At 34.1% G+C, this 25,578-nt stretch overlaps 1 protein-coding gene across 10 annotated transcripts in view; it reads left to right on the top strand.

Moving 5' to 3' along the window:
* DMD (dystrophin) overlaps positions 1 to 25,578 on the top strand; it is a 2,254,165-nt gene that overhangs the window by 1,670,247 nt on the left and 558,340 nt on the right. For 9 of the 10 annotated variants that reach the window (XM_036227209.1, XM_036227208.1, XM_036227211.1 and 6 more), the window contains one exon: positions 24,814 to 24,931. In XM_036227209.1, the coding sequence (XP_036083102.1) occupies positions 24,814 to 24,931 (118 nt within the window). Of the gene's footprint in view, positions 1 to 24,771; positions 24,932 to 25,578 lie in introns of those variants that run through there. The other variant, XM_016132665.2, reaches the window with a different exon arrangement.

The following is a 25,578-nucleotide window of genomic DNA, read 5'->3' as shown; positions in this document are numbered from 1 at the left end:
TGAGCTTACAAAGGGGGAGAATTGGGCTGATTTTAAAAATCGACTTATAGTCCATTATATGATTTATTGCCTAAATCATAATACATTTAGAATAAAAATGAGTACCATTATTGATAAAATGTATATTCAGTTAACAAAAGTTAACTGAATATACACTTTATTTATAAAGAGAGAAAATTAAACGAGTATCAACACTTCACAAACTGAATTATTTGATGTATGAATTCTTTCTTTGAAAACTTTATTTAAGTTGATATCATTTGTAATCTATTTGAGAACAACAAAATGTAAACAATTTGAGATATGATGAAATAGATTCTATGTTGATGTAAAAGCAGGATATTCCTTTAGATTAAAGCTTATCATAAATGAGAATATCTTCAATTGCAACAAATAGAAAATCCAATTCAAACTGGCTTAAATAGAGTGAATTTATTGGCTTATGTAACATAAATATTATGTGGGCTTCAGGCATGGCATACTCAAGGTTCCAACTTCATTGCTCAGGTTTGTCCTTCAACATTGTCATAGCAGTTACAGGATATACTTTTGCATAGCATACTATATTTAAAAAGGAAAGAAAAATTTTCTTTTTTGACCCTCAAATGAAAGTTTTTAGCTTCTCTTCTATTGGACTAGCTTAAGTCATAAACCCACAACTGAATCAAACATTGTGCAAGGAGAATAGGATTTCACACCCTAATTCCTTGGTTACTACAGAATGAGATGCTGTGAAAATTACAAAATATACCTACTCCAGTCACTACTCCATGTCGAAGAGAGCCAACAGTTGCTTATGAAAAGTTTCCTAGAGGAGTCAATATTTAAACAAAATTCCTTTATAACCAGACTAACAATCTTATAAAAGTGATTCATTTTAGTTTAATTCTATTTTCCTATTCCTTGGTAGTCTTATGTAAGTAATTGTGAAGTTTAAAATCTGAAAAGAAAAAGAGGACACGAAATACCATCTCTTTTGTCATTTTTAAAGGAATAGAAATGAACATATTCATTTGTTTTCATGACACACCACAAGAAATACAATGTATTACATAAACATGTATAAACAAGGATTCCTAGCACTGATAAACAGTAAATATTTGTCATTATTTCATTCTTTTTTTTTCTCATCCTATTTTTCTTTGTCAACTCTCTGATGACATCTCCAAATATCAGCTTTTGTTTATAAGAAAAATTGAGTATCACAGTAAAGAACATTATTGTTATAATTTAGATACTACATCCTATCCTCAAATATAGAGGAACTTTAATGTTATATGAACATTTTTTTCAGCTTTTTCTCATATTTGTAGAAATAGCATGTGCTTTTTTGGAGTCACATATCTAAAACCTTGCCTCATGTGTGATTGACAAGCTACACAATTTCTATCATCCTCAGTTTGAGCATCTGTAAAACTGAGATAGAAAACTATGTCATATTGTAGTTATCAGGATTAAAAGCATGTTTTAAGATCTTTGTAAATAGATTTCATCTCTGCAATTGAATTTTTTCTACCTCTGTGTTACTTCTCTTCACAATTTGCTCTAATATAACCATGGCATTTTACATCATCAAAATAAACCAATAAAGTTGCTCTTTAAAGCAAATATTAATTTTAGATGATTAAATCAGTTAGTGTGGAGGTTCCTCTTGCTAATTGTAGCAATTATCCTTGGGGGGAAATGATAGACACTTGAAAAACCAATTAATTATGATGGCTATTTTTACAGCATAAATAAATCAAACTTTCAAATCAGAAATGGAATCAAAAGGTCCCCTTGCCATTTGATGCTACAAACTTTTTTTTAAAGAAACTTGTTTCACTCTAATTGTTCTCCAAGTGCTTCAGAAAATGTGTATTTTCCTAATAGATGATAATTTTTTACTTGGATTAGAAGGAAACTCATGGAGTATAGTGAAAAAGACACCTGTTGAAAGAAGTTTTCAGACAGAAGAATCTGATAATTGTGTCTCAGGTCAAAGATGAGTTGATTTCAGGAAACTCAGTGGCTAGAGACAGGTGTGTTTGAGCCCAAAGACATATGTGGAGAGTCCACTCCACTTTAGTTTTCCCACATCATTCCTACCTTATGTCCTCAAGTATGGATGAAGGAGGAATGAGAAGAAAATGCACATGTTACTATAAGAAAGTTTTTCCTCTATGCCATAGAGACTTTTAGAATAAAATGTTATAGAAATTAGTGCCAAATGCCTGGGGTTTATTTGCTTAAAGATATTGTCACAGCTTGGATTCCTGGGAAATAGACCCTGATATACAGGTGAGCATACAGGATGTTTATATGGGGGTATTCTTGGGGTCAACAGGATGGGGCAGAAGTTGGGCTGTAATGCAGTCTTGGTTGGTGCCTTATCTTACTGTGCAAGGAGTTCTGAAGCTGAAGTTACCCTTGAAAATTGTTAATGATTTGAGAAGAGAGAACTGGGCTTTTATAACTCCATGTCAAGTCACTCATTGAGTGTGGGCTTCTCAGGGAAGGAAACATAAACTTGGACAAGATGACTCTTGTCCAAGTAAGAGGGTAAGAGAAAATGGTCTCACTACAGTCCTGAACCTTAACCCCAGTTTTGCATCTCCATAAACTGATTTCTTGAGCTCACTGATGACCAAGCTCATGCTTATTCTCATTCTCTCTTATCTATCTGTCTGTCTGTCTGTCTCTCTTTCTCTCGCCCTCTCTTCTCCTCTCCTCATACTCTCTCTCATGCACACACAGAACCAAATAATGGTCACCATATCACAGACACTACACACACACACACACACACACACACACACCCCTCATATTATGTAAATACCACTCTGTTGTTTTCTCAACTAAATTACTAGGCCTGGTTATGGTTTGCACTGTGGGGGGAAAGTAATAATATGAGAGCATACCTAAAAGGAAAGGCAAGATTGTGAAATGATTCAAATGATAAAAATACTACATAGAGATGGAATGAATTCTTTAAAGATCTGTTTATTAAACTATGTTGGACAAATGTAGCCATGAGGAAATCAAAAGAGAAGTCTAATGTTATATTCTGAGAACAAAATTAAATTTATTGTTGAATGGAAGTAGGTGAGCATTTCAGAGAACAATTGTTTTTATGCTGGTTACATTTCCTTAAAGTGTGCAGTTTGCATAATGTGAATTGTTCTAGTCTGATCTTGTTACACAATACTGTTATGTTATTTTTGGTAGATAACGGCTGCAGAAACTTAATATGATAAGGGTTAGTTACTCTCCCACACCCTCACTATCAAGTGTTATAATCATACTCTGTGTAAAAGTTCACTCAAGGAAGACATGAGAATATTCTAGAATCTAGGAGCCGGATTCATTTAATCTTAGAGAGGGCATTGGGTAATTAGAATCTTTAAATTCAATGTGGAGACAGAATAGTTTGGGCATCAAATGTCTGGTACCATTTCAAAGACTGTAGGCTCCATGATTTGCTAGAATTTTGTACTTGGTTCTTATAAAGATGAGGAATGTCTCTAAATATTTTAACTAAAACATATGTCTTGAATAACACTAATATAAATGAAAATCTATTTCTAACATTCATTTTGCTCATTAACAAGGCCTTCTGATGTTGACTGTGATAAAAATAGTTAAAATGCTTATAGCATCTGTCTCAAAAGTGTGGCCTTTCTGATTACATTCTGACCCTATCCCCCAAATGAATTCCTGAACAGGCAACTGACTGCTGCTGACATATTCATGCTCTCTCGTCTATAATGTCTATGTGTAAGTATGTTAAAGTAAATTACAGACTTCATAACATATAATTTATATTTTTTTGTTAATGAGAGATGATTTTTGTTTTTAATTTACCACAGACACTTTAGCATGCATCAAATCAAGTCTTCAGTGATTCATAATCTCTAAGGTCAAATTTCTTCATCCAACTTGTCTTCCTTACAATTATCACCATGGGCAGTTGACACATGTATATGTAGGTTTGCCTTTATTTAGGGTATTCAGCCTTAAGAATAGATTTGGTAAAAAAGAAAAAGTCAACTCTGGGTCAGCAAGTATATTTGCCAGGCTTTTATCCTTGTTCATAAATAGATTAAGTGAGACATTTCTTTCATCTTTGTTTATGTCCTAACTACATGATAAACTTGATTAATCTTAGTAGTTCAACAGGAAACGAAACACAAAGCCCCTAGATAAAAAATTCTTTGTATATATTAAGAAGAGACAACCATTTGGTGTCAATTCGATCACAAATGAAATGCTATTATGTGAGAACATCTCCCTGGCTTGTATGGGGGTAATGGGGCTTGGGATTTACAGATTCAGGAGGAACTGAGAGATTGAAAAGATATGTCGCTTTTTCCCTACAACTTTGCTTAATGAAACCCTCAGTTTGTGCTGTGAAAACAGCTTATTGTTTTCATGCAAATCATCTTAGTTTTTATCTGTTTATTTAATAGTCTGTAATTTGGGAGAATATATTCTTTTTCCTGGTACTGTTGTGAGGTAGCAAGCAGAAAATGCTAACAGGAAATAAATTGGCTCATATCCCATAAATTAGAGTTCATTCTTTCTTTCTCTTTGTTTCTTTCTCTCCCTTCCTCCTTCCCTTCCATCTTTCCTTCCTTTTTTTGTTTCCTTCTTTGTTTCTTTCTTTTCTTCCTTCCTCCGTCCCTGTCTCTCTGTCCCTGTCTCTCTTCCTGTCTATCTGTATTTTCTGCTTTGTCATAGTATAGCCATGGTACAACCATGTCATAGAGTTCAGTTATAACCTATATTCTCTCTACCTTTTTGTATATATGAAATATTTCATTATTATGTTCTATAAATCCATGTCATTATGTTTTTTAAAAGCTAGAGCGGATAATGGGAAAGGGAGGAGAATCATTAGAAAAGCTGATGAACATGCTGCTTCATCTCCAAACTTTTGCTCTTAATGTCATCACCACAAACATTTTAAATTCATGCTTTTACTATTTTGCAGTTATTTTCCTTTAATTAGTCTTCTTGATACAAGCCTTTAGGCATAATATTTAAATATAGTGCTTATGCAAGATTCTTACTAAAGATATGAGTTATCTATTATAATTTGAGAAACATCATCATTTAAAAATTTCATAGTTTGGTTTTGTGCAGAATGATCAGAGAGAATAAAGCATATGTATAATTCATCTCATGAAAATTAGAACAGGAGAAATAATATTATTTCAGGTCTTAATATTGGCACATCTATGAATCAGCAATAGATTTTTTTTAGTCTGAGACAAGAATTCTAGACTAATTAAAATGTCACTGATGTCTCACCACCAGATAAGTCTATATTTAAATTTTCTCCCACTTAGTTTTCAACTTAAAAAGAGAAGAATGGAGAAAAGTAAAAGAGAGCATTCGTAATTGCTCTTTCTATCCCTGTCCCTATAAAACTTCATTTTTTAAACTTATCATTGAGAAATATTTCTCAGGTCTTTTCTCTCTACTTGGTTTGTTTATCTACATGTTTTTCATCATTTTAGAGAAAATTATCTACCACTGTTCTGAGGGTCATTTACCTGAAAAAGATAGAAAGCAGCATCCATTCAAACAACTGCACAGTAATTATCTATCAGTTACCTTTGTTCATTAGTTCCCTGTTTCCGGATTGAGAGTCTACCTGCCCACCTCCCTCACAACCCCCATAACATTATCACAGAGCCTACTGATTCATTCACATCATTGGGCTAAATGGGCCACCCATTGTGTTTCTGTTGTTTTGTGTAGGGTAGTGAAAAGATTTAATTGGATATTGTTGAAAAGACTCAGATGCTCACTCTCAATTTTCATATGTGGCTCTTCCCTTTCCCTCTGTACCACCTCCTTTCCTTGATGAGAAAATTGCCCTCTCCATGGTAACAATAAAAAAAAGTCCATATTTTTGGTAATAGTTGTTGCAGAGAAAATAAGTCAAAAAAGTAGAAGAGATTTAAAAATGAAAAAAGGGAAAGACAGCTGGGAAGAAGGCTTACTGTTTATGAGTGGGTGTGGAGGGGAAAGAATGAAGTTGAATGAATGAAGCCAAGCTAAGGGGAAGCTGGTGTCTCTGTATCCCAGGAGACAGTTATCACTCCCTAGAAGATAAGGACCTTATTCTAGAATTCTTCCAGAATTCACTCCTAAAGAGCTGTCTGTCACAATATAGCAGCACCCTAATTTCCTCAGGGAATCAGAGTTCATTAATTTTTTTCTTAAATGCAACACTTTTGTGAGCTCCAGTTTCCACCTCTTAATAGGGACATTCAAATGTACTTTTGGTAACAAGGTGAAGGAGATGTGACAATACACCTTTCCCACTTCTGAAGGACATTAGTTAAATTAGGTTGGCCATGCAGAGCAGGATTCTCACTGCTCTGTGTCTCCTGTGCTTTCTAGATTATGGAATTTTGTAACCCTTGTCTCTGCCTCTCACATAGTACTGAACCGGCCTTGTGACAAACAGTTTAATGCTAAATGACTGCAGAACCATTGTAGTGAGCTGAATAATGGCCCCCAAAGATGTCCATGCCCTAATTCCTAGAACCTGTGATCCTGTTACTTTACATGGTGAAAGGGACTTTGCAGAGAGGAATTAAGTTAAGGATTTTGATGTGGGGAAATATTCATGGATTATCCTGGTGTGCCCTATGTAAGGCTTTAAGGTCCTTATGAGAGAAAGAAATGTGATAATATAAACAAAGTCAGAGAGAGAAATCAGGAGATGCTAACCTTCTGGCTTTGAAGAGAAGGGAAGGGGCCATGAGCCAAGGAATGTAGGCAGCCTCTAGAAGCTGGAGAAGGCAAGGAAATGAATTCTCCCCTAGAGACTCCAAAAGGAATACAAGCTCTGCCAACAACTTGATTTTAGCCTCTAATACCCAGTTTTGGACTCTGACCTCCAGAAGTGTAAAATAACAAATTTAGATTGTTTTAAGCCACTAAGTTTGTGATAATTTGTTACAACGGCCATAAAAAACTATAATATAGCCATGACCATTTAATAATAACTAATTTTGTACAATTTCGATATGAGCTTTCTTATTGGGGTTTATTTTTTCTTAAAATGAATAAAAGTAGGGTACAGAGAAAATGTCATGAGCCCTCCATTTTAACCATAGAAATATATATTTCTAGTATTTTAAAAATAATAGATTACCCAACTATACATACATTTTTATATGTACTTTTTTTAAAAAGATGACAAATTTACATGGAATAATAGCATTAAAACAGACAAAATGAGAAAGTTTCCATTTGGAAATGAAGTTAGAAATAAATGAGGAGTAATGCCAATTGTGTAGTTTTCTATCCTGATTATTTATCTGGATGTATTTAAACCATTGCACTGTTTCAGTAACCAAGCTGCAGTGAAGCTTTGATGGATTCAGTGGCATGAGAAGCACAGTTACAGGGACAAGAAAGTGAAAATTGAGTTTGAGGAGAGGAAGCAGAGCAGTTTGTAGAGCAGCCTGTGGCTTGCAGACAGGGCTAGGCTTAGAGTCAGGCAGACCTGAGTTCAATGTTTTTCCAATCCTAACTGGCAGTCTCTCTTTGGGAGAAATTATTAATCTCATGTGCCAATTTCCCCATGTGTAAAAATTGCTATAATAGTCAGCTAGGTAAAGTTGTCAGAATTTAATAACATTTGTAAAATATCTAGCCTAGCTTCTGCTACATTCTAGCTGCTTAAGAAATTGTAGCTGTAATACATAGAGGAAAAAACTCAAAAAAGAGTATCTGGGCCATTTTATTCCACCTCCACCACCTATTAGCTTTGTGACCTTGGGTAAGTTGTTTAATCTCTCTGTTCCTCATTTTACTTGTTTATAAAAGAGAAGAAAAGCACCTAGCTCAGATGACTGCTGTAAGTTAATATAGGTAAGGTGCTTAGGACAATATCTGGCACATAAGAAATATACAATAGCTAGTTATTATTGTGTCATAATTGTTATACTGTAGAAGTTTGAATTGTAGGGCAGATAACTTTCTCAGGAGTAGAATCACAAGTTTTAGTAGATATTTCTGGTAAATGCTATATTTAAGTGAATCAAGAGTAGAGGCAGATAATTACTATTAAAAGATCATAAGATGGACATTTATTAAATGAGAACTACTAGATCAGTTGCATATCTCAGATTTCCTATTTTTCTTGTTTTGTAACCTTCCATCTTGTGCTGTCCATTGTACAAACATGTAACGGTATTGCCTCCCCTTTAGTAACACATGTACTGTAAGTTACTTTTGTCACTACTTGTGTATAATAGCATCCCTTTTGTGAATCAAAAGCTTGGAATTAGCTTTTGCCTTTAGCCTACCTTTGTAAAATTTTCATTGAAGTAATGACCTCATTCATAACTGCTCTGGCCACTCTTAGAGAAAAACATCCTCTAAAAGTAAGGTAGATCATTAATACAATAAAAGGAAGGAGGGAAGGAGAATTCAGATTGAGGTATTAGAAATTGGAACCAACTAATGGTTCTGATTTATTTATTATTATCAGTTTTTGTCTTTGCCTAGTGCCCCTGCCACTGAAGTGTCTGAGACCCCAAAGGGTAAGCAATTTTGCTCACCTCGTATAAATAAAACAGGAAAAGTGGATAGTTAGAGAGTTCTTACTATAATCTTTCTCCGGGGATTACTGCTTCTTTTTAAATTACTTAAAATTTATAGCAATGAATGTTAATACTACACAATCTTCTCAATAAAACAGAAAATTAAACTTAACTTCCCAAAAATGTAAACAGCTTGGTTAGATATGCAGCATTACAAAAACCATTTAAGATTTGATTATACTCACACTTGGAGCCAATATAGAAGCTCACAGTTAAGAAGCTGCATGCAGTTTCCTATCAAACAGACATAAAGTTTCCATATTCCTCAGAATTGGCTTCATTTTAGCCATGTGCTTGCTTGGAACTATGCCACATAAAGCAATTCCCCCCAAGCTGGGCTCCTTTCATGCAGCAGTGCAAGTGTGTGATTTACTGGCACTGTGTGCTAATGTAGACCCATTTTTATAGGATAAGAACTAGTATAGTCTTGGGAATTGAAAAGTATATTTGAGATTTTCCTCATAGAATATGTCCCCTTCTTTAAAAGCTGTCACACCGTAAGTTCCAATTGAGTTAAAGGCTGTTGTGCTCCTACAGGGAAATATATTATATTGTAATTTTTATATCCCCCAATAACAGTCTGTTCTTTGTTTACTGAAGAGAGCTTTTATGTCATAAAATGGTATTTTTTGACAGAGAAGCAGAATAGAATCATTGTTTTATTATAGTAATTTTCCTCTTACGGCAGCAAAAATAAATAGCTCATCTCTTAAGCTCCTGATCAATGTCTAACACATCCTACCCCTAACAACACTTCACTGCAAGTGTATTGACACTCCATAATAGCAACTCTACTCACCTACCAAGAAATGATCTTCACAAATGATTTACAGCTAAGCCAGGGCTTAAAGACATAGTACCCAATCAAAGGCAGATTTTTATCTTTTCCCAAGCCATATAATTTCTAAGAAGAAATAGATTAATGTTGGTCTCTGAGAATATGCAAAGCATGCTATCTATTTTTAAGCATGAGATCCAATTGTTAAGCTTTTTTTTATCGTATGTATGTCCAAATAGTACACATTACATCATTTTTATGCAAAAGGATTATATAGATTTGTGTATGTCTTCTCCATTCGTATATTGCCTCTCCTGTGAGAGGCAATATATGTGCGCTCTTGTTTTACACTTATTTGTAAAACTCAAACAGGTTTCCAAACCATTAAGATATCATTCTTTAGCATGAGCACACGATTGTTCACTACCCATGTGTTGTCTCCATTTCATAGTACTCAGAGCATGGTGAAGCTGACAGATTAAGTGTATTCTATATAACATATTCCTCAATTGCTGTTATTGTAAAGAAACCTGAACTTGCTACATATGACTAATTTCTACCTCAGGTAGAAATTTGAAATCTTATACATAGATGTATTGCTTTACTATCCCCAAGACTTTTTGATATAAATGTAATTATCTTCATGCTTACAGATGAATAAACTGAGCTTGATTTCGTCCCTATATATGCAATGTGAATTGAACAGCTGTGCCAATTAATTTGGTAATTCAAGTCTTAACATCCACCATTTGAAGATGGGAAAAGAGCATTTGGGGACTTGAATTATACTGATTGACTGTGTACATGAATTTAATGGCCTCTAGATAATCGCTCATTTCTCCACTTCACTTGGCATGTATAGGCAGTGTCACAGAACAGTAAGATCTCTTGCTCTGCCTCAGTTTATTGATGACTGCTGTTGGCAATAAAAACTAAGGTTCTTGTCTCAGTACTTAAAAAGTGGCAACTCTAAAATGTTTTGAAAACATGAAAAGACCAAGTGCATTTTTAGAATAACCTTTAGTTTGCTTTAACTTTTTATTTTTGAAGGGATTACTACAGTACTTACATTAAATAGGAGCCAGCTCTTTTCCTGTAAATGGCAGCATTATCTGAAGACTCATTTCCCAAATAAAATACCATAGGTCTAAAGCAATAACAGCTATAAAAGGACATTGAAAAGTTAAGTTCACAAAATGTGACATCCTAATATATTGATAATTCTTATTACCAGTGATAATAATCTTTGAAGTTACATTTCTGGAGAGATTCCAATTCTCTCTCATATTCTAAAAATCTCTGTTCTTTCTTTAGAGAGGGAATTTAGGAATTTCACAAAATATTCTGAATGTTTACTTTTTTCCTAAACTTAAAGTAAAGTCTTTCTCTAGCCCACCCAATTTAATATAATATTACAAACGAGATCAGAAAAGCTGTTTAATAATCCTCTAGGACTGTTTTGTTATTGTTGTTGTTGTTGTTTTGTTTATTTGTTTTATAATCAATGGGGTTAAATTTGTTTTACTTGCAGTCAGTGGAATTATTTTCTCCTGAAATAAAAGGATACATGAAGTTAAATTAGAAATATTTTTCATGTTTTCATGACAGGAAATTTAATTCAAGAGAGGATAGAAGTTTTCTTGGATTGGTATAATTTAGTTTTCCAGGCTTCTCTTGGAAAGGACTCTGGATGTAATGCTACAAGGTTAATATTTCTAAAATGTCACTTTTTAAAATTTTATTAAATTTATTGAGGCAACATTGGTTAATAAAATTATGTAGGTTTCAAATATGCAATTCAATAATACATCATCTCTGTATTGCATTGTGTGTTCACCTCCCAATGTCAAATCTCCTTCCATCACCATATATTTGACCCCCTTTACCTTTATCTACCTCCCTTGCCCCCCTTTCCCTCTGGTAACCACCATACTATTGTCTGTGCCTATGAGTTTTATTTGGTTTTTTTTGTCTTGTTCATTTGTTACTGTCAGTTTTATAAACCACCTATGAGTGAAATCATATGGTTCTTGACTTTCTATCTGACCTGTTTCTCTTAGCTTGATATTCTCAAGATCCGTCTATGGTGTTGCAAATGGCAGTATTTTATCTTTTCTTATGGCTAAGTAGTAGTCCACTATATGTACCACATCTTTATCCAGTCATCTATCAAGGAACACTTTGGTTGTATCCATGTCTCGGCCACTGTGAATAATCCTGTGGTAAACAAGGAAGTAATATTGAGAGTAGATACCCAAAAGAGAGGTTGCTGAGTCATGTGGTAATTCTTAATTTTTTGAGCAAATTCCATACATACTATTCTCTATAGTGTCTGTACCAATTTACATTCCCACCAGAAGTATATAAGGGTTCCTCTTCCCCCACATCCTCTCCAATATTTGTTACTTGTCTTATTGATAATATCCATTCTAACAGTCATGAGGTAGTATCTCATTGTGCTTTTTATGTGCATTTCTCTAATAGCTAGTGAAGTTGGGCGTCTTTTCACATATCTCTTGGTCATTTGTATGTCTTTTTAGGAGAAGTGTCTGAGAAAAAAGAACAAAGCATAGGTATCACATTCCCTGACTTCAAATTATACTATAAAGGGACAATAATCAAAACAACATGATATCGGCAGAAAGACAGACACACAGACCAATGGAACAGAATTGACAGCTCAGAAATAAACCCACATATATGTGGGCAAATAATTTTTGACGAAGAAGCCAAAAACATACCCCGGAGAAAAGAAAGCTTCTTCAATAAATGGTGCTGGGAAAATTGGAAAGCCACATACAAAGAATTAAACTAGACTGCTATCTGTCACCATACACAAAAATTAACTCAAAGTGGATTAAAGACCTAAATGTAGGACCTGAAACAATAAAATACATAGAAGAAAACATAGGTACTAAACTCATGGACCTTAGTCTTAGAGAAGATTTTATGAATTTGACCTCAAACATAAGTGAAGCTAAAGCAAAAATAAATTAATGTGTCTATATCAAACTAAAAAGCTTCTGCACAGCAAAGAAACCATCAACAAGGTAAAGGGGAAGCCTTCTGAATTGGAGCAAATATTTGCAAACAAAACCTCTGATAAGGGGTTAATATCAAAAATATATAAAGAACTCATGCAACTCAACAACAATAACAACAACAAAACAATCCAGTTAAAAATGAGCAGAGGACATGAACTGACACTTCTAAAATGCACTTTTACTGTGGCATTCCTGTTTAGAAACCTCCAATGATTCCCCATTGCCTTTGACATAATGCTATTTACCTGATACTCAGAGCCCCAGCCTCCCTTTTCAACTTTAGCACAGTCAGTCATCATAATTCTGCTCACTCTTCCCCAAGCACTGTAGTGCATTCAGACCTCCCTACATTGGTTTAAGCTCAACTCTCGTCCCGGAATCTCCTCTCTCATTACTGAGTCATTATCAATCTTGTTCACCCTCCAAGTTACAGTTCAGTTTTCTGGTCCTTTATGGCATTTTCCCTGCTCATATTAAAATTCCATTCTTCAGAATATGATTAGCATAGAGTCTGCAGTCTATAGACCATTATATTTGTCATTTACATATCGTCCTCTATTATTGGCTAACGCATGGGCAGCCTTGAAGGTCATCTGCCCTACTGCATTGCAAGTTCATTGTAAGTTCATTGAATTCATTGAGGATGTTCTTTTATGTTATCCTCTATCGCCCACAAGACACATTTCCTACTGTAGTGTATTGTGCATAGAATACTGCCAATAAATATTTCCTGCCCATTTGATAGATCAGTGCTCAATTACCTGTCAGCTCTAGCCTCCTTTATCTGGGATTTCTTAAAGGCTTTGGACAACATCTTTAGGATGTAAAATCAGGATGTTCTGTACCAGGCAAGGTATTATAAATAATGACCTCATATAGTTATATTTCACTACTTCTGTCATGGAATTTATCTTCCATTTTATTAATTTGGTTCATGTATAATTCAGTTTTCTGTATAGGGTATCCTGATTAGATGAAAGAAAATTTATCTTGACCAGTTGAAGTTAGAATGATTCCAAAATGGTATTATTCAACATAGAACAAGAAATGAATAATGGAAAATTTGAGGAATCATTTCCAAATATGTATATTATAAAATGATTTCAGTTTTATTTCCTCTAAAATATATATAGGGAGAAAAATTTTTTAATTTATTTTGCTGAGTCATAACATCAAAAGCCTGTGAATGTGATGCACATAACAAAAACCGATCTTAAAACTCCCCTAATTGTCCTTTGTAAATATGCTAAATTTACAGAACAATAAGGTTTCAAGAAATGTGAACAATGTAGAATAACTAATAGATCTAATGTTCAATAGCTAAAAATATCAGCGCCCTTTCTATCAGCTTAGAAATGTATTTTCAAATCATTATCAACCAATTGTAGCCTAAAATTCTTCTTTCTTCTTGACTTTGAAATTGTATTTCAAGATCCCCAATTTAGACCACATTATTTACTTACTGGCTTGTGTAACTGAAAGGAGTTTTCGTTTTTGCATGTTAAGGGTTTTATGAAATGACAAGTAAATCAATCCTTTAAGTTTTCTGTGGCAGAATAACTTGGAAATGATCATCATAATCTCTTTTTCAACAAAGGAAAAGAATTTATTTTTAAAAATAACACATTAATAGTAGATGAGCTTTGTATTATATCACTACAAGAAAAGCCTCAAACTGGGGGGCTTAAGATACATTTTTTAAGCCCCCAAGAATACCAACAAGTAGAGACATTATTATGAAGAAATAAAGAAATACGTTTCAGACTGTCCTATTGATTTTTGAGTTTGATAATTTCTTAAATAGCTATGTTTTTTTATTTTTAAAAATAGCCAAATGATCAGTAATTTTATTATACAAATGAACATTCCTTGAAACAGGGATATGTCTTCTAGTAATTTCCATACCCTTTCAGTTATAGTTATCTTGCATTACCATTTCCCTTTATTGTATTTAGTCAGGTAGTCAGTCAACACTTTTATCTGTTTACTATATTTCCAGGAAAGGACCAAAAACTGAGAAAAGTATTCCAGCCAGAAAGAATAAAGTGTACAAAGGCATGGAATTACAAAAATCTTGGTTCCCATAGCTTCAGTTTTTCCAGTCTCTATTTTTTCCCAGTTCCTCACAATAAAACTACTCAAACTGATTTTAAAAATTCAACCATACAGTACTTCTATGCCTATCTAAGCTTACTTCCCATTATTTCTAAGACACCAGCCAGCCCAGAGGCTTTCATTTTCATGCCTTTGCTCATGTTTTTTTCCCTTGTAATGCCCTCCTCGTGACCTAGTTGAATCTTCCAACGCTGAACTGTAGTGCCATCTGTTCTATGAAGTCTTTCCTGAGAATTCCCATATGGGGACACTACCCTCACTGATTCCTTTTAGTGGTTTTTTCTATCTCTACCTTTTATGTTGCTACTTTTGCCGGACACTTTTTCAGATCTACTGTTTGACTTCCGGTTCTACCCTGAGGGGCCTAATAATATGGATAGCAGCAATGGGCTTCCTTGTGCATTGGTTGAGTCCTTCTAATGGAAGGCATAGGCAGAGAAGAGGGTGAGAGAAGAGTGAGTCAGGGTATGGCCAGATCCCATTACTGAGACCCACAGTGCCTGTCGAGAGGTCCTCTCCCTGCAGCTACTTCTCAGATTCTATTAACTACACCCTCCACTTAGCCTTTCAGGCCTTCTGGAAAGGCTTATCATCCTACTTTCAATCAGTCATTTGTTTATTGCAAGAACCCTGACTAATTCTGTACTTAATCATTAATCAGTTAATTAACTTCCCTTTCTGTGTTCCCACGTCATGTTCCTTTCTCATTTAATCATACTGTATAATATTTTTATTATATTGTAGCTATACTATATTATACTACAGCATAAGTCCTCTTAAGTGTGTGAGCTCTGGAGCCAAATTGCTTGTTTTAGAAGTTCTGCCACTTATTAACCTGTGATGCTGGACAAATTGCTTAACTTCTTTTTCTTTTGTTTTTCTTATCTGTAAGATGGGAATAGTAATAGTTTCTACTTCATAGAGTATTATGAAAATTAAATTACTTTTATTTAAAACTTTTATAGTCCTTATTAAATAACAGGAAATGTTTCAAGCATTTTATAAATATCAACTATTAATTCTCATAACAAATTTAAGAGGCATTTACTCTGAGTCTAATTTTACAGTGGTGGAAATGAAAAAGAGAACAGTTAAGTAAATTGTTGAAAATAATAAACCAAGTAAATGGCAGCTAGGATTCAAACCCAAGAATCCTAATTCTAGAGTCCATTCTCTTAACCACTACTCAATCATAGACTCTTCTGACACATACAAGTGCTCAATAAACAACTATTGTTATTATTATTTCCCATTGTATTAGTTGTTTATTTTTTGCTATATTATGAGTTCCTTGAGGAAAGAGGCCAAGTTTTATAAAGTTGTAGGTTAGTAACTGTGGAACTAATTATTAGTTGTTTCCCATGTATTTCCCAAGGCCACCCTAACCTTGAGAACAACTAATACTTAGCTAACTCCGAAAGTGGAATGTGAGGTCCCAGCAGCCATTATTGTTGCCAGAACCACAGGTTTTCCTTTTAATCACAATTTTTTTCCCTCAGATGGTTTGTAACTTTCTTTGCAGTTTCTCTGCTCTCATTCTCCTACAGTCAAATTACTTCATTTGTTCAATAAGCATTGGTACTGGCAGTGTCCCATCTCAGATGACTACTAGCTGACCCGTTCTGCTTTTCCTAATTAGAAGAGATTTTCCTCCAAAACATATATTTTTTTAGCTTCATGATTGTTACTTACAGAAATTTAAAATAAGTTCTCAGGCATTTGATTGATATAATTTAATTCATGTTCAAATGTATTCTTTACCATCACTAATTAACTACTGCTTTAAACAAGGTACACAGCTTTTATGTTCCACTAACTTCATGGTTGAGGTCAGGAACAGCTACATAATTTATGGGAATGAATGAAAAATGAAAATGTCAATTCCCTTGTTTAAAAACTGATAAAGAATTTTAAGGGCGACAGCATGGGGCCCTTCTATATGCAGAGCCCAAAGTAACTACACAAGTTACACACTCATGAAGTTGGCCATGACTGAGGTCTCTGCCTACTCAAGGCACTTCTCCCTCAAAGAGGTTAGAAATATCTTTAGTCTTAGCTTTGTTATTTTCCATAGTCTGAAAACTTGACCAAAAGTTCTTTTTGCCATGTCTTCCAAGAAGTCCAGTGGTTGTTATATATAAAGGATTCTTTGTGCCTTGCTTCAATATGCTAGTGTTCTTGAGCTACATATGTACAATAGAAGCCCACCATTACTGTGTGTGTCATCTAAATACTCTTCTTATCCACCAATTAAATTCTAAGCTCTTTGAAAATAATGGCCATGCCTTTTTTTTAAAAAAAGTAGCAGTTTATTTCAATAGAGCTAATTTTAAAATAGTAATTTACTTGAATGGAATCCTAAGAATAATATTACTAATGTCCAGTGATTGTGTGTTGTACATCCAGGTGGTAATATCAATGGAATCACCATGTTATGTGTATATGAAGACTTGACAAGAGGCTTGGGATCTAAAAAGGAAAAATTGGGTATATTAGTTGGGGCCCAAGATTAAATATTCCAAGACAAGTTTAAACAAGAAACTTTTTTAGTAGAGGAAATATCTATATGAAAGTTAGTGAGGAATCCAGGAGAGGTAGGAGAGTCATTAGAATAAAATGCAAGTCTGACTCAAAACAAAGGAAAGAGTGAGAGAAGCTTGAGAAGAAGTACCTCAATGTGCAGTCTAAAAAAGTTTAAGCAACGCTATTGGAGACGTAGTAAGCCCAAATCAGCCAGAGTAGCACCATGTCTCCCAAGAAAGTCTTGCTTTAATTTCTTTGTTACATTCAGTCATTGGTGGGGAGCAGCCTGTGGGAGGTGTGGCTTCTATTCAATGTAGTGATGGATTTCCATTAGCAACAGCTGGGGTCCTTAGTCATTTAGGTCCCAGTTATAAAAGGCTTGCGTGTTCTCATGGCTACCAAGGGGGAAGTAGCAATAATGGTATTTAAAGATCAAAAAGTGTAAAACTACTAGAAGAAAACATAAGGGTAAAGCTTCTTGACACTAGTCTAGACAATGATTTTTTTGGATATAACACCAAAATCACAGGCAACAAAAGCAAAAATAGATTAGTGAGATTGCATCAGACTGAAAAAATACTTCTCCACAGCAAAGGGGGAAAAAATCAATAGAATGAAAAGGCAACCTTTGGAATGGGAGAAAATATTTGCAAATCATATATCTGATGAGGAGTTAAGATTCAAAATGTATAAGGAACTTGTGCAACTCAATGGCAAAGAAACAAATAATCTAAATTAAAAATGGTCAAAGGACCTGAATAAATATTTTCCCAAAGACATCCATCCAATAGGCCAACAAGTACATAAGGAGGTGCTCAATGTCACTAATCATCAGGGAAATGCAAATCAAAACCACGATAAGATACCATCTCACACCTATTAATATAGCTATAATCAACAGGACAAGTAATAACAAATGTTGGAGAGAATGTGGAGGAAAAGGAACCCTCATACACTGCTGGTGGGACTGCAAATTGGTACAGCCACTATGGAAAACAGTATGGAGGTTCCTCAAAAAAACTAAGAATTGATCTGCCATATGATCCAACAATCCATTAACTGGATATTTACCCCAAAGACTTGAAAACCCATATCCAAAAAGATATTTGCACACTGATGTTCATAGCAGCATTATTCACAGTGGCCAGGACATGGAAGCAACTAAAGTGTCCTATGATAGATGATTGGATAAAGAAGCTGTGGTACATATATACAATGGAATATTACTCAGCCATAAGAAGAGATGAAATACTGCCATTTGTGACAACATGGATGGACCTCAAGATACTCATGCTAAGTGAAATAAGCCAGACAGAAAAAGCTGAAACTCACATGATATCAATTATGTATGAGATATAAACCTAAAAGCAACAAAGGAACAGGACAGACAAACAGAGAGACATGGACATGGACTATAGACTAGTGGTTACCAGTGGGTAAGGAGTGGAGGGACGGGGGAGGTAGACAGAATAAAGGGAGTCAAATATGTGGCAACAGAAAGAAATCTAACTATGGGAGGTGAACACACAGTGTGTGTGTGTGTGTGTGTGTGTGTGTGTGTGTATGCCTTACTGTTAAAGTGTACAGCTGAAATTGGATTTTGTTAGCGAATGTCACTGTAAAATAATCAATTAATTAATTAAAAAACACAATAAGATATCATTTCACACCTAATAGAATGGCTATTATCGAAAAGATAAGAAATTACAAGCATTGGCAGAGATGTGGAGAAAAGGGAACACTTGTACACTGTTTGCAGGAATGTAATTTGGTACAGCCACTATAGAAAATGGTATGGAGATTCCATTAAAAAATTAAAAATAGAACAACAATAAAATCCACCAGTCTCACTTCTGGGTATATAGCCAAAGGAAATAAAATAAGAATCTCAAAGAGTTATCTGCATCCCCATGTTCATTTCAGCATTTTTCACAATAGCCAAAATATGGAAACAGCCCAAATGTTGGTGGACATTTGACAAATGAATGGATAAAGAAAATGTGCACGTGTGTGCACACACACACACACACACACACACACACACACAATGGAATATTGTTTGGCCTTAAGGAAGCGGAAAATCCTGATATTTGTGATAATATAGATAAATTTGGAGGATACTATACTAAGTGAAATGAGCCAGACACAGAAAGGCAAATACTGTATGATTTTATTTATACATAAAATCTAAAAAAAGTCAAACTCGGAGAAACACAATAGAATGATGGTTGCTAGAGGCTGGGTTTAATGGAAATAGGAAGATGTTGGTCATAGGATACAAACTTTCAGTTATATAATAAGTTCTAAAGCTCTAATGTGAAACACGATAACTATAATTAATAATGATATATTGTATACTTGAAATTTTCTAAGAATGTAGATGTGTAAGAATGTATGAGATGATGAATATGTTAACTAATTTGATGGTGGTTTTTCCCATATATATCAACACATCAAGTTGTAAATCTTTATATACAATTTCTATTTGTCAAATCAACCCAAATAAAACAAACAAAAAAACTTTTTGTATGATTTGGACAAAGAAGAACCAAGGACCATATAAGCTCCACTTCCTTCAGAAGACCCTTCTTAACCCATATATTTGGTTAAATATTTCTGCTATATGCTCTGATGATTCCCCAGGCTTACACTACCATAATACTCACCTCAGTTTATTGTAATTGCTCATTTACTGCCTAGTTTTCTACTAGTTCACTTTCTCTTTGAGAATAATAATTTTTTTTCTCCTTCACTTATGCATCCCCTCTGCCTAGCTCCATGACCAACATAAGTTACTAAAACAGTATTTGCTGAAATCCAAATTGGGGGACATTCTGCAAAATACTTGCCTTGTATTCTTAAAAACAATCAATAATATGAAGTTCAAAGAATGCAAAGAACTATTTCAGATTAAAGGAGACTAAAGAGATATGACAACTAAATGTAATGCTTGAGCCTGGACCAGTAAATGAAAGGCAATTAATGGGACAATTGTCCTACTATGAATAAAGACTGTGGATTAGATTTTATTACTAAAACTGTGTTAAATTTCCTGACTTTGAGATTGAACTGAGGTCATGTAAGAGAATGTCTTTGTTCTTAAGAAATAAATACTGAAGAATCTAAGGGTAAAGAGTATTATATCTGCAGATCATTCTCAAATAGTTCAGAAAACATCTATAATATTATATATACAGAGATTATATATACACACAGAGAATGATAAAATGACAAATAAATGTGGCAAAATGTTAACAATTAGTGAATCTGGGTGAAGAGTACATTTGCAAATTTTCTGTAAGTTTTAAATTATACATAAAAATAAAATTATTTTGCCGTAGGTGTAAAAAATTAAAAATAAGGGATCGTAAACTGACAAGGTTCTTGCAATCTGCTAGGTCAACCAAGGATTGCCTCGCTTAAAAAAAAAATGAAAAATAAATAAATAAATAAAATTCGTTTTAAAAAAGTATTTCTTGAATGAATGAAGGACAAAGAGATAACCATAGTTAGAAGGTTCTTATGAAGAAGTTACCAACAGAGATGCTGGTAGAACATTCAGAGAAATAAGGATATCATGCCAAGCAGGAAAATATCCAAGCCACTTTAAAATGTAAATGAGAAATGAGGAAGTAGAGGACAATAAAGATGACTTTGAATTTGGCCAATCTGTCTGGAGAGGCAGCTGAATGCAAGAACAGAAGCCAAAATGAAGGTGCTTAGTGAGGCATTTGAAAGCTAGACAGATAATAGCATCCTCACAGGTAAAATTGTGTCAGTTATTAGAAAGGCTAGAGTTTAGGACCTATCTGACTTAAATGATTACTTTCTTCCATTCATAAAGTTATTCTATAAATTATTTTACCTTGTCAATATTTAATGTTAACTTTTAAAGTTATAAATATAAAAGTATAAGGTCCACATTTTTACATTACATGCACACTTAATTCATGCTTATTTTCTGAAAATGGCAATAACTGAAAGTCACCACCGGCCTTTGTTTTTAATGTAACTGTGAAGATTGTTGGGTTTTGTAGAAAAATATTACAAATATAAAGAGTTTGTTTGCTAAGTTCTTAGATATATAAATACTAAATATTCAACTAAGCATGTAGCATTTTCTATTTGAGTATTAGGTAGAATTACTTTTTAACAAATACAATAATGAAGTGTAATTCTTCCTAAGAGCCTAAAATGACCTACTTATAGTATGTATGGCTTCATTATTTAACTCCCTTTTTCATAGGATTGCTATTTATAACCACTTCCCTCAGCCCTGGGGGGACTTAGTAGGATTAATGACTTCTGATTCACTTCGTATTTGAAGATTTTTTTTTCCCTCCATCTTTGCTCAGCTAGTGGAATCCATGATGAATTCTCATCTCCAAGGGGTAAGCTGATTTTAGTAAAGCCCAGTAGCTGTCTGTGATCCCTTAGAAATAGCGCCGGTTCCTTTCTTCTCTTGCATTTGTTTCTTCCCAAATGATAGACTCCATGTAGACATGCTCTTTTATCATGCTTGGGTGCAGTTAAGCATGTAATGGTTTTAGTTTTGTTCACTTAAGTTATATGTGTAATGACTATCTGGGCTCATATCAGAAAAACGAATAAGCATAATTAGCAGTCTACTTGTTTAGCATCAAAATTAGAAACAGAACTGACTAAAGCTAGAATGAAGAAGCTAAATGACAGAAGAGGATTGGAGGTCATATGAGAATAGAGATTAGAGATGAAACATTGTTTTTGAGAAGGTAGCATCTAGTAAGAGGACCATATTGGAGGCAGAGAACAAAATTTCATAGATGGATTTTTGGGAGGTGGGTAGTTTGAGTCAAGGCTAGGTATAAGGGATTCACCCACCTGTGAGTGGTTCAGTGGGATACAGATGAGAAGTTGCAGGATTATACGACTAAGTTGTCAGGTCAAAGAACTTTTAATACCAAGTAAATAGGATACACTTAAAAGAAAACCAAATGAAAAGAAAAATAATAATCATAATTGTTCCTCTCACTACAGGTATGTGTTCTTTTCATTAGCAAGAAGGTCTTCCAGTCACTGATTTTATATCTTAATTTAAAAAATACATAAATGTTGTCATATTCAAATCTTTCCCTTTATTTCTGGGGGGGGCGGGGAATCCAAGGAGAAAATCCCCGTTCTGCTCTTTTGAGAAACCACTATTTAATGAGTATATTAGTGCCTGATAAATTCCACAGCAGAATATATTATTATTATATACATAATTATTACCATTCCCTTTTTAAAATGGACATCGTGTTTCCCAAAGAGTAGGATAAAGAGTTACGATTTTGTTTTGAAATATTTTAAAATGAATAGTTTTATTGCAGCTGGTGAATTTCCTGAAATTTTTAAGGAGATTGCTTCAAAGGATGCCATTAATTTTCCCTTACAAAGTATGTGTCTGTCAGCAGAATTAGGGAATCACCCAACTAGAGAACAGGTTTCACAATACCCTGAGACCTACTTTGTTCATTAGAGAAGAAAATGGCTTGTTTTAAGTCTGAATTGACATGCCTGCTAATTTCAGCAGTAAAAGCTGTTCATTGTGGTCAGGTTTAATTTAGAGCCTGGTAAGGTTCAGATTAAAGTTGATCAAGTTACTTCTACAACATACTTCTTAAATGAACTTTGTAATCCTAAAAGGGGGAAATGTATAGCTAACATTGAGTAATGTATCCAGAAGTGAGAAGCAAAAAATAGCCTAGTTGTTTGAGGGTAAATTAATATTAAATCAAAGAAAAATAATGAAGATATTTTTATTATCTAAAAATGTCCAAGTATCAAAAAACACAAATTTTCATTTACACAAAACAGACCTAATGCATTTGTTCACTACTATATCCATAACTCCTAAAACAGTGCCTAGCACTCAATATTCATGATGAAAGAATGAGTTAGTAAATGAGTTAATTTGCTTACTTTGCTTATTATGTGTATTTTGAGTTCTTTGTTAAACTTGAGGGAAAGATTTTACATTATGTGAGGTTTCTAGGTAAGTCTGTTTTTTAAAAAAATCTATCATATGTATTAAACATTTAAGAGTCGGAAATTCCAAAGTACCTTTTCAGCTTGTGTCACAGATGACCAGAGTTGAACATTCTAACCCTGAAAAACATCTTATTTCATAAAAGCCATCTGCTACTATTTGGTTCCTACTTTAAAGTTTGTGTAGTACTCTCTAACTGACTTATGCCACTTACTTCAATGGCTGTCTTTAGCAATTTGTTCCATATTTCAAGAAACACCCTTTTGTGTAAAGAAACCATAAAAGTTAGAAACCTGAAAATTGAATTTTTCTTCTGAGCAATCACAGCTTACAAATGTGAAAATTTTGTTAAAAGTTAGCCCCTACAAACTTCTGATACAGAAAGGGGAAAATACTCAAAATAGATGTGTAATGTTTGGATAAGTTCTTCCCCTTATTTTAATAGTACTGAAAGCAATTGAATTTAAATCACAAGTCCTATCTTCCTACCTCTTCACCAGAGAAAAACTACAGAATGATCAAAATTTGGCCTTTCTAAAAACAAAAATCCTTAGAAAATCAGTAGTCAAAAGACATAGTAGATAACTAATTTTCATAAACATTACTATCTACCACATTTCATCTCTTTACTTTCACCAGCCTCATGTGATAGCAGAAAGAACATAGGATTTAAAACCATAAATAATTCTGGATTGGCTATTAGTGTGGTTATTGGGAGAATAAAAATGAGAAAACATGTGTAAAGCATCTGTCATACAGTGGTTATAAACTAATACAAATATTTATTACTATTCCAAAATTAAAATAAAATGTTCTCAGTTTCAGAATGAGCACAGGGGAGATATTTTTCCCCAAAACTTCTTTATAAATATCACTGGGATTTTGGTCCTTTATGTAGAGAGAGTAAGATGACCGAGACAATAGACAGACACACGAGGGAGAGAGAAATTTCTTAATGATTAACATTGCTATTTATAGATAAGAAATATATTTCTTGGCTTCATTCTATTGGTGCTCTTATCTAAAGCAGTATTAAATTAAAATCAGTTGTAATACAGAATATGAATACTAACTTCCATTCTGATGCAATGGAAGCTTTCAAATTTGCCTGATCATAAGAATTAAATAGAGAATTTGTTAAAAAATGTAGATTCCCAGGCTTCTTCCCTACTAATTCATTCAATTCTTATCAGAGGCAACTTTGGGGAAAGACTGATTTAGCCCATTTATATCACCTTCTCATTTTATAGGTGAGGAATCTTAGGTACAAAGAAATTTTAAAAGTTACATCTCTTAAATCACTTTTGTGCTTTTTTTTGTTTCTAAAATATACACCTTAATTTTGATACCATATAGAATGAAATTACAAGTATGAAGAGCTATCTTTTTCTTAAGTGCATTGTCATAATTCAAAATTACATTTCTTACTCGTGGCATTCGTATATTGCATTGAATAAACCCATGTACTCTGGAATGGCTCTGTCTAAACTCTTAAATAGTGAAGCAATTCTATAATCAAGATTTTTATTTGAAATATTTTTGGTATCAAGAATGAAACACATTTATTGTTAAATTATTCCTCTATAAAGGCTTACACATTAGAGATTTATATTCAGTGACATCTTTTTTGTTTCTAAAAGTGCTTTGGTTGGTTTGAAAATCACTTTACTTTGTAGTACATAAAAGGAATGCACAATGTTAAAGAACCTCAGTATTAAGTTATATTTGTTCCTTCAGGCCACACTACAAGATTTGGAACAGAGACGCCCCCAGTTGGAAGAACTCATTACTGCCGCCCAAAATTTGAAAAATAAGACCAGCAATCAAGAGGCTAGAACAGTCATCACTGATCGAAGTAAGTCTTTTAACAGGCATGTGACACTTAAGGAAAAGTGTACAAAAAGTTTCAATGATGACTTAAGTTTATATACCTTCATTGCATTTATAAAAATAGTGCAAAATAGTTGTAAATCATAACCATTATACTAAGATTTTTCAGTCCATAATATTATCTTTCAATAACCGAATGCAATTCTGTGGAATAGAGGACATGTAACTTCATCAATCCAGTCTAACATAGTTGCAAAGCATGGAGTGGTGGGCGTAGTAAATATGGTGTGACCGAACATTTGCTCCTCAGTTGTCATCTATGTGGGCTGGTGTCCATGAAGATGCCAGTCTCTCCTTCATATTCTTGGTTATTGGTCCAAGCAGGCAGTTGCTTCTTGGACCATCTTTTATTTCCATCTGCAGTGACACTCTCAGATCTGGACATCTCTCTACTACTTTGATGCCCTCATTGTGTAATATCAGAAATTAGTTTACCATTCTTTATGCCATACTGCGGCGGGTGGGAACTTTGGGAGGCTGTTAAGGCCCATCTGCCTAGACATTGCACATGCTCTTTTGCAATCTTGATTCAGGATGACTGTGCTTGGGGTCAGGAAGAAGGGTAAATGGAGGAATAGGGAATACTGTTCTCCATGGCATTTCCTTCACAGG

Source organism: Rousettus aegyptiacus, unplaced genomic scaffold, assembly GCF_014176215.1.
Source record: "Rousettus aegyptiacus isolate mRouAeg1 unplaced genomic scaffold, mRouAeg1.p scaffold_m13_p_9, whole genome shotgun sequence".
NCBI classification, from domain to species: domain Eukaryota; kingdom Metazoa; phylum Chordata; class Mammalia; order Chiroptera; family Pteropodidae; genus Rousettus; species Rousettus aegyptiacus.
This window is presented reverse-complemented; position numbering and strand designations above follow the sequence as displayed.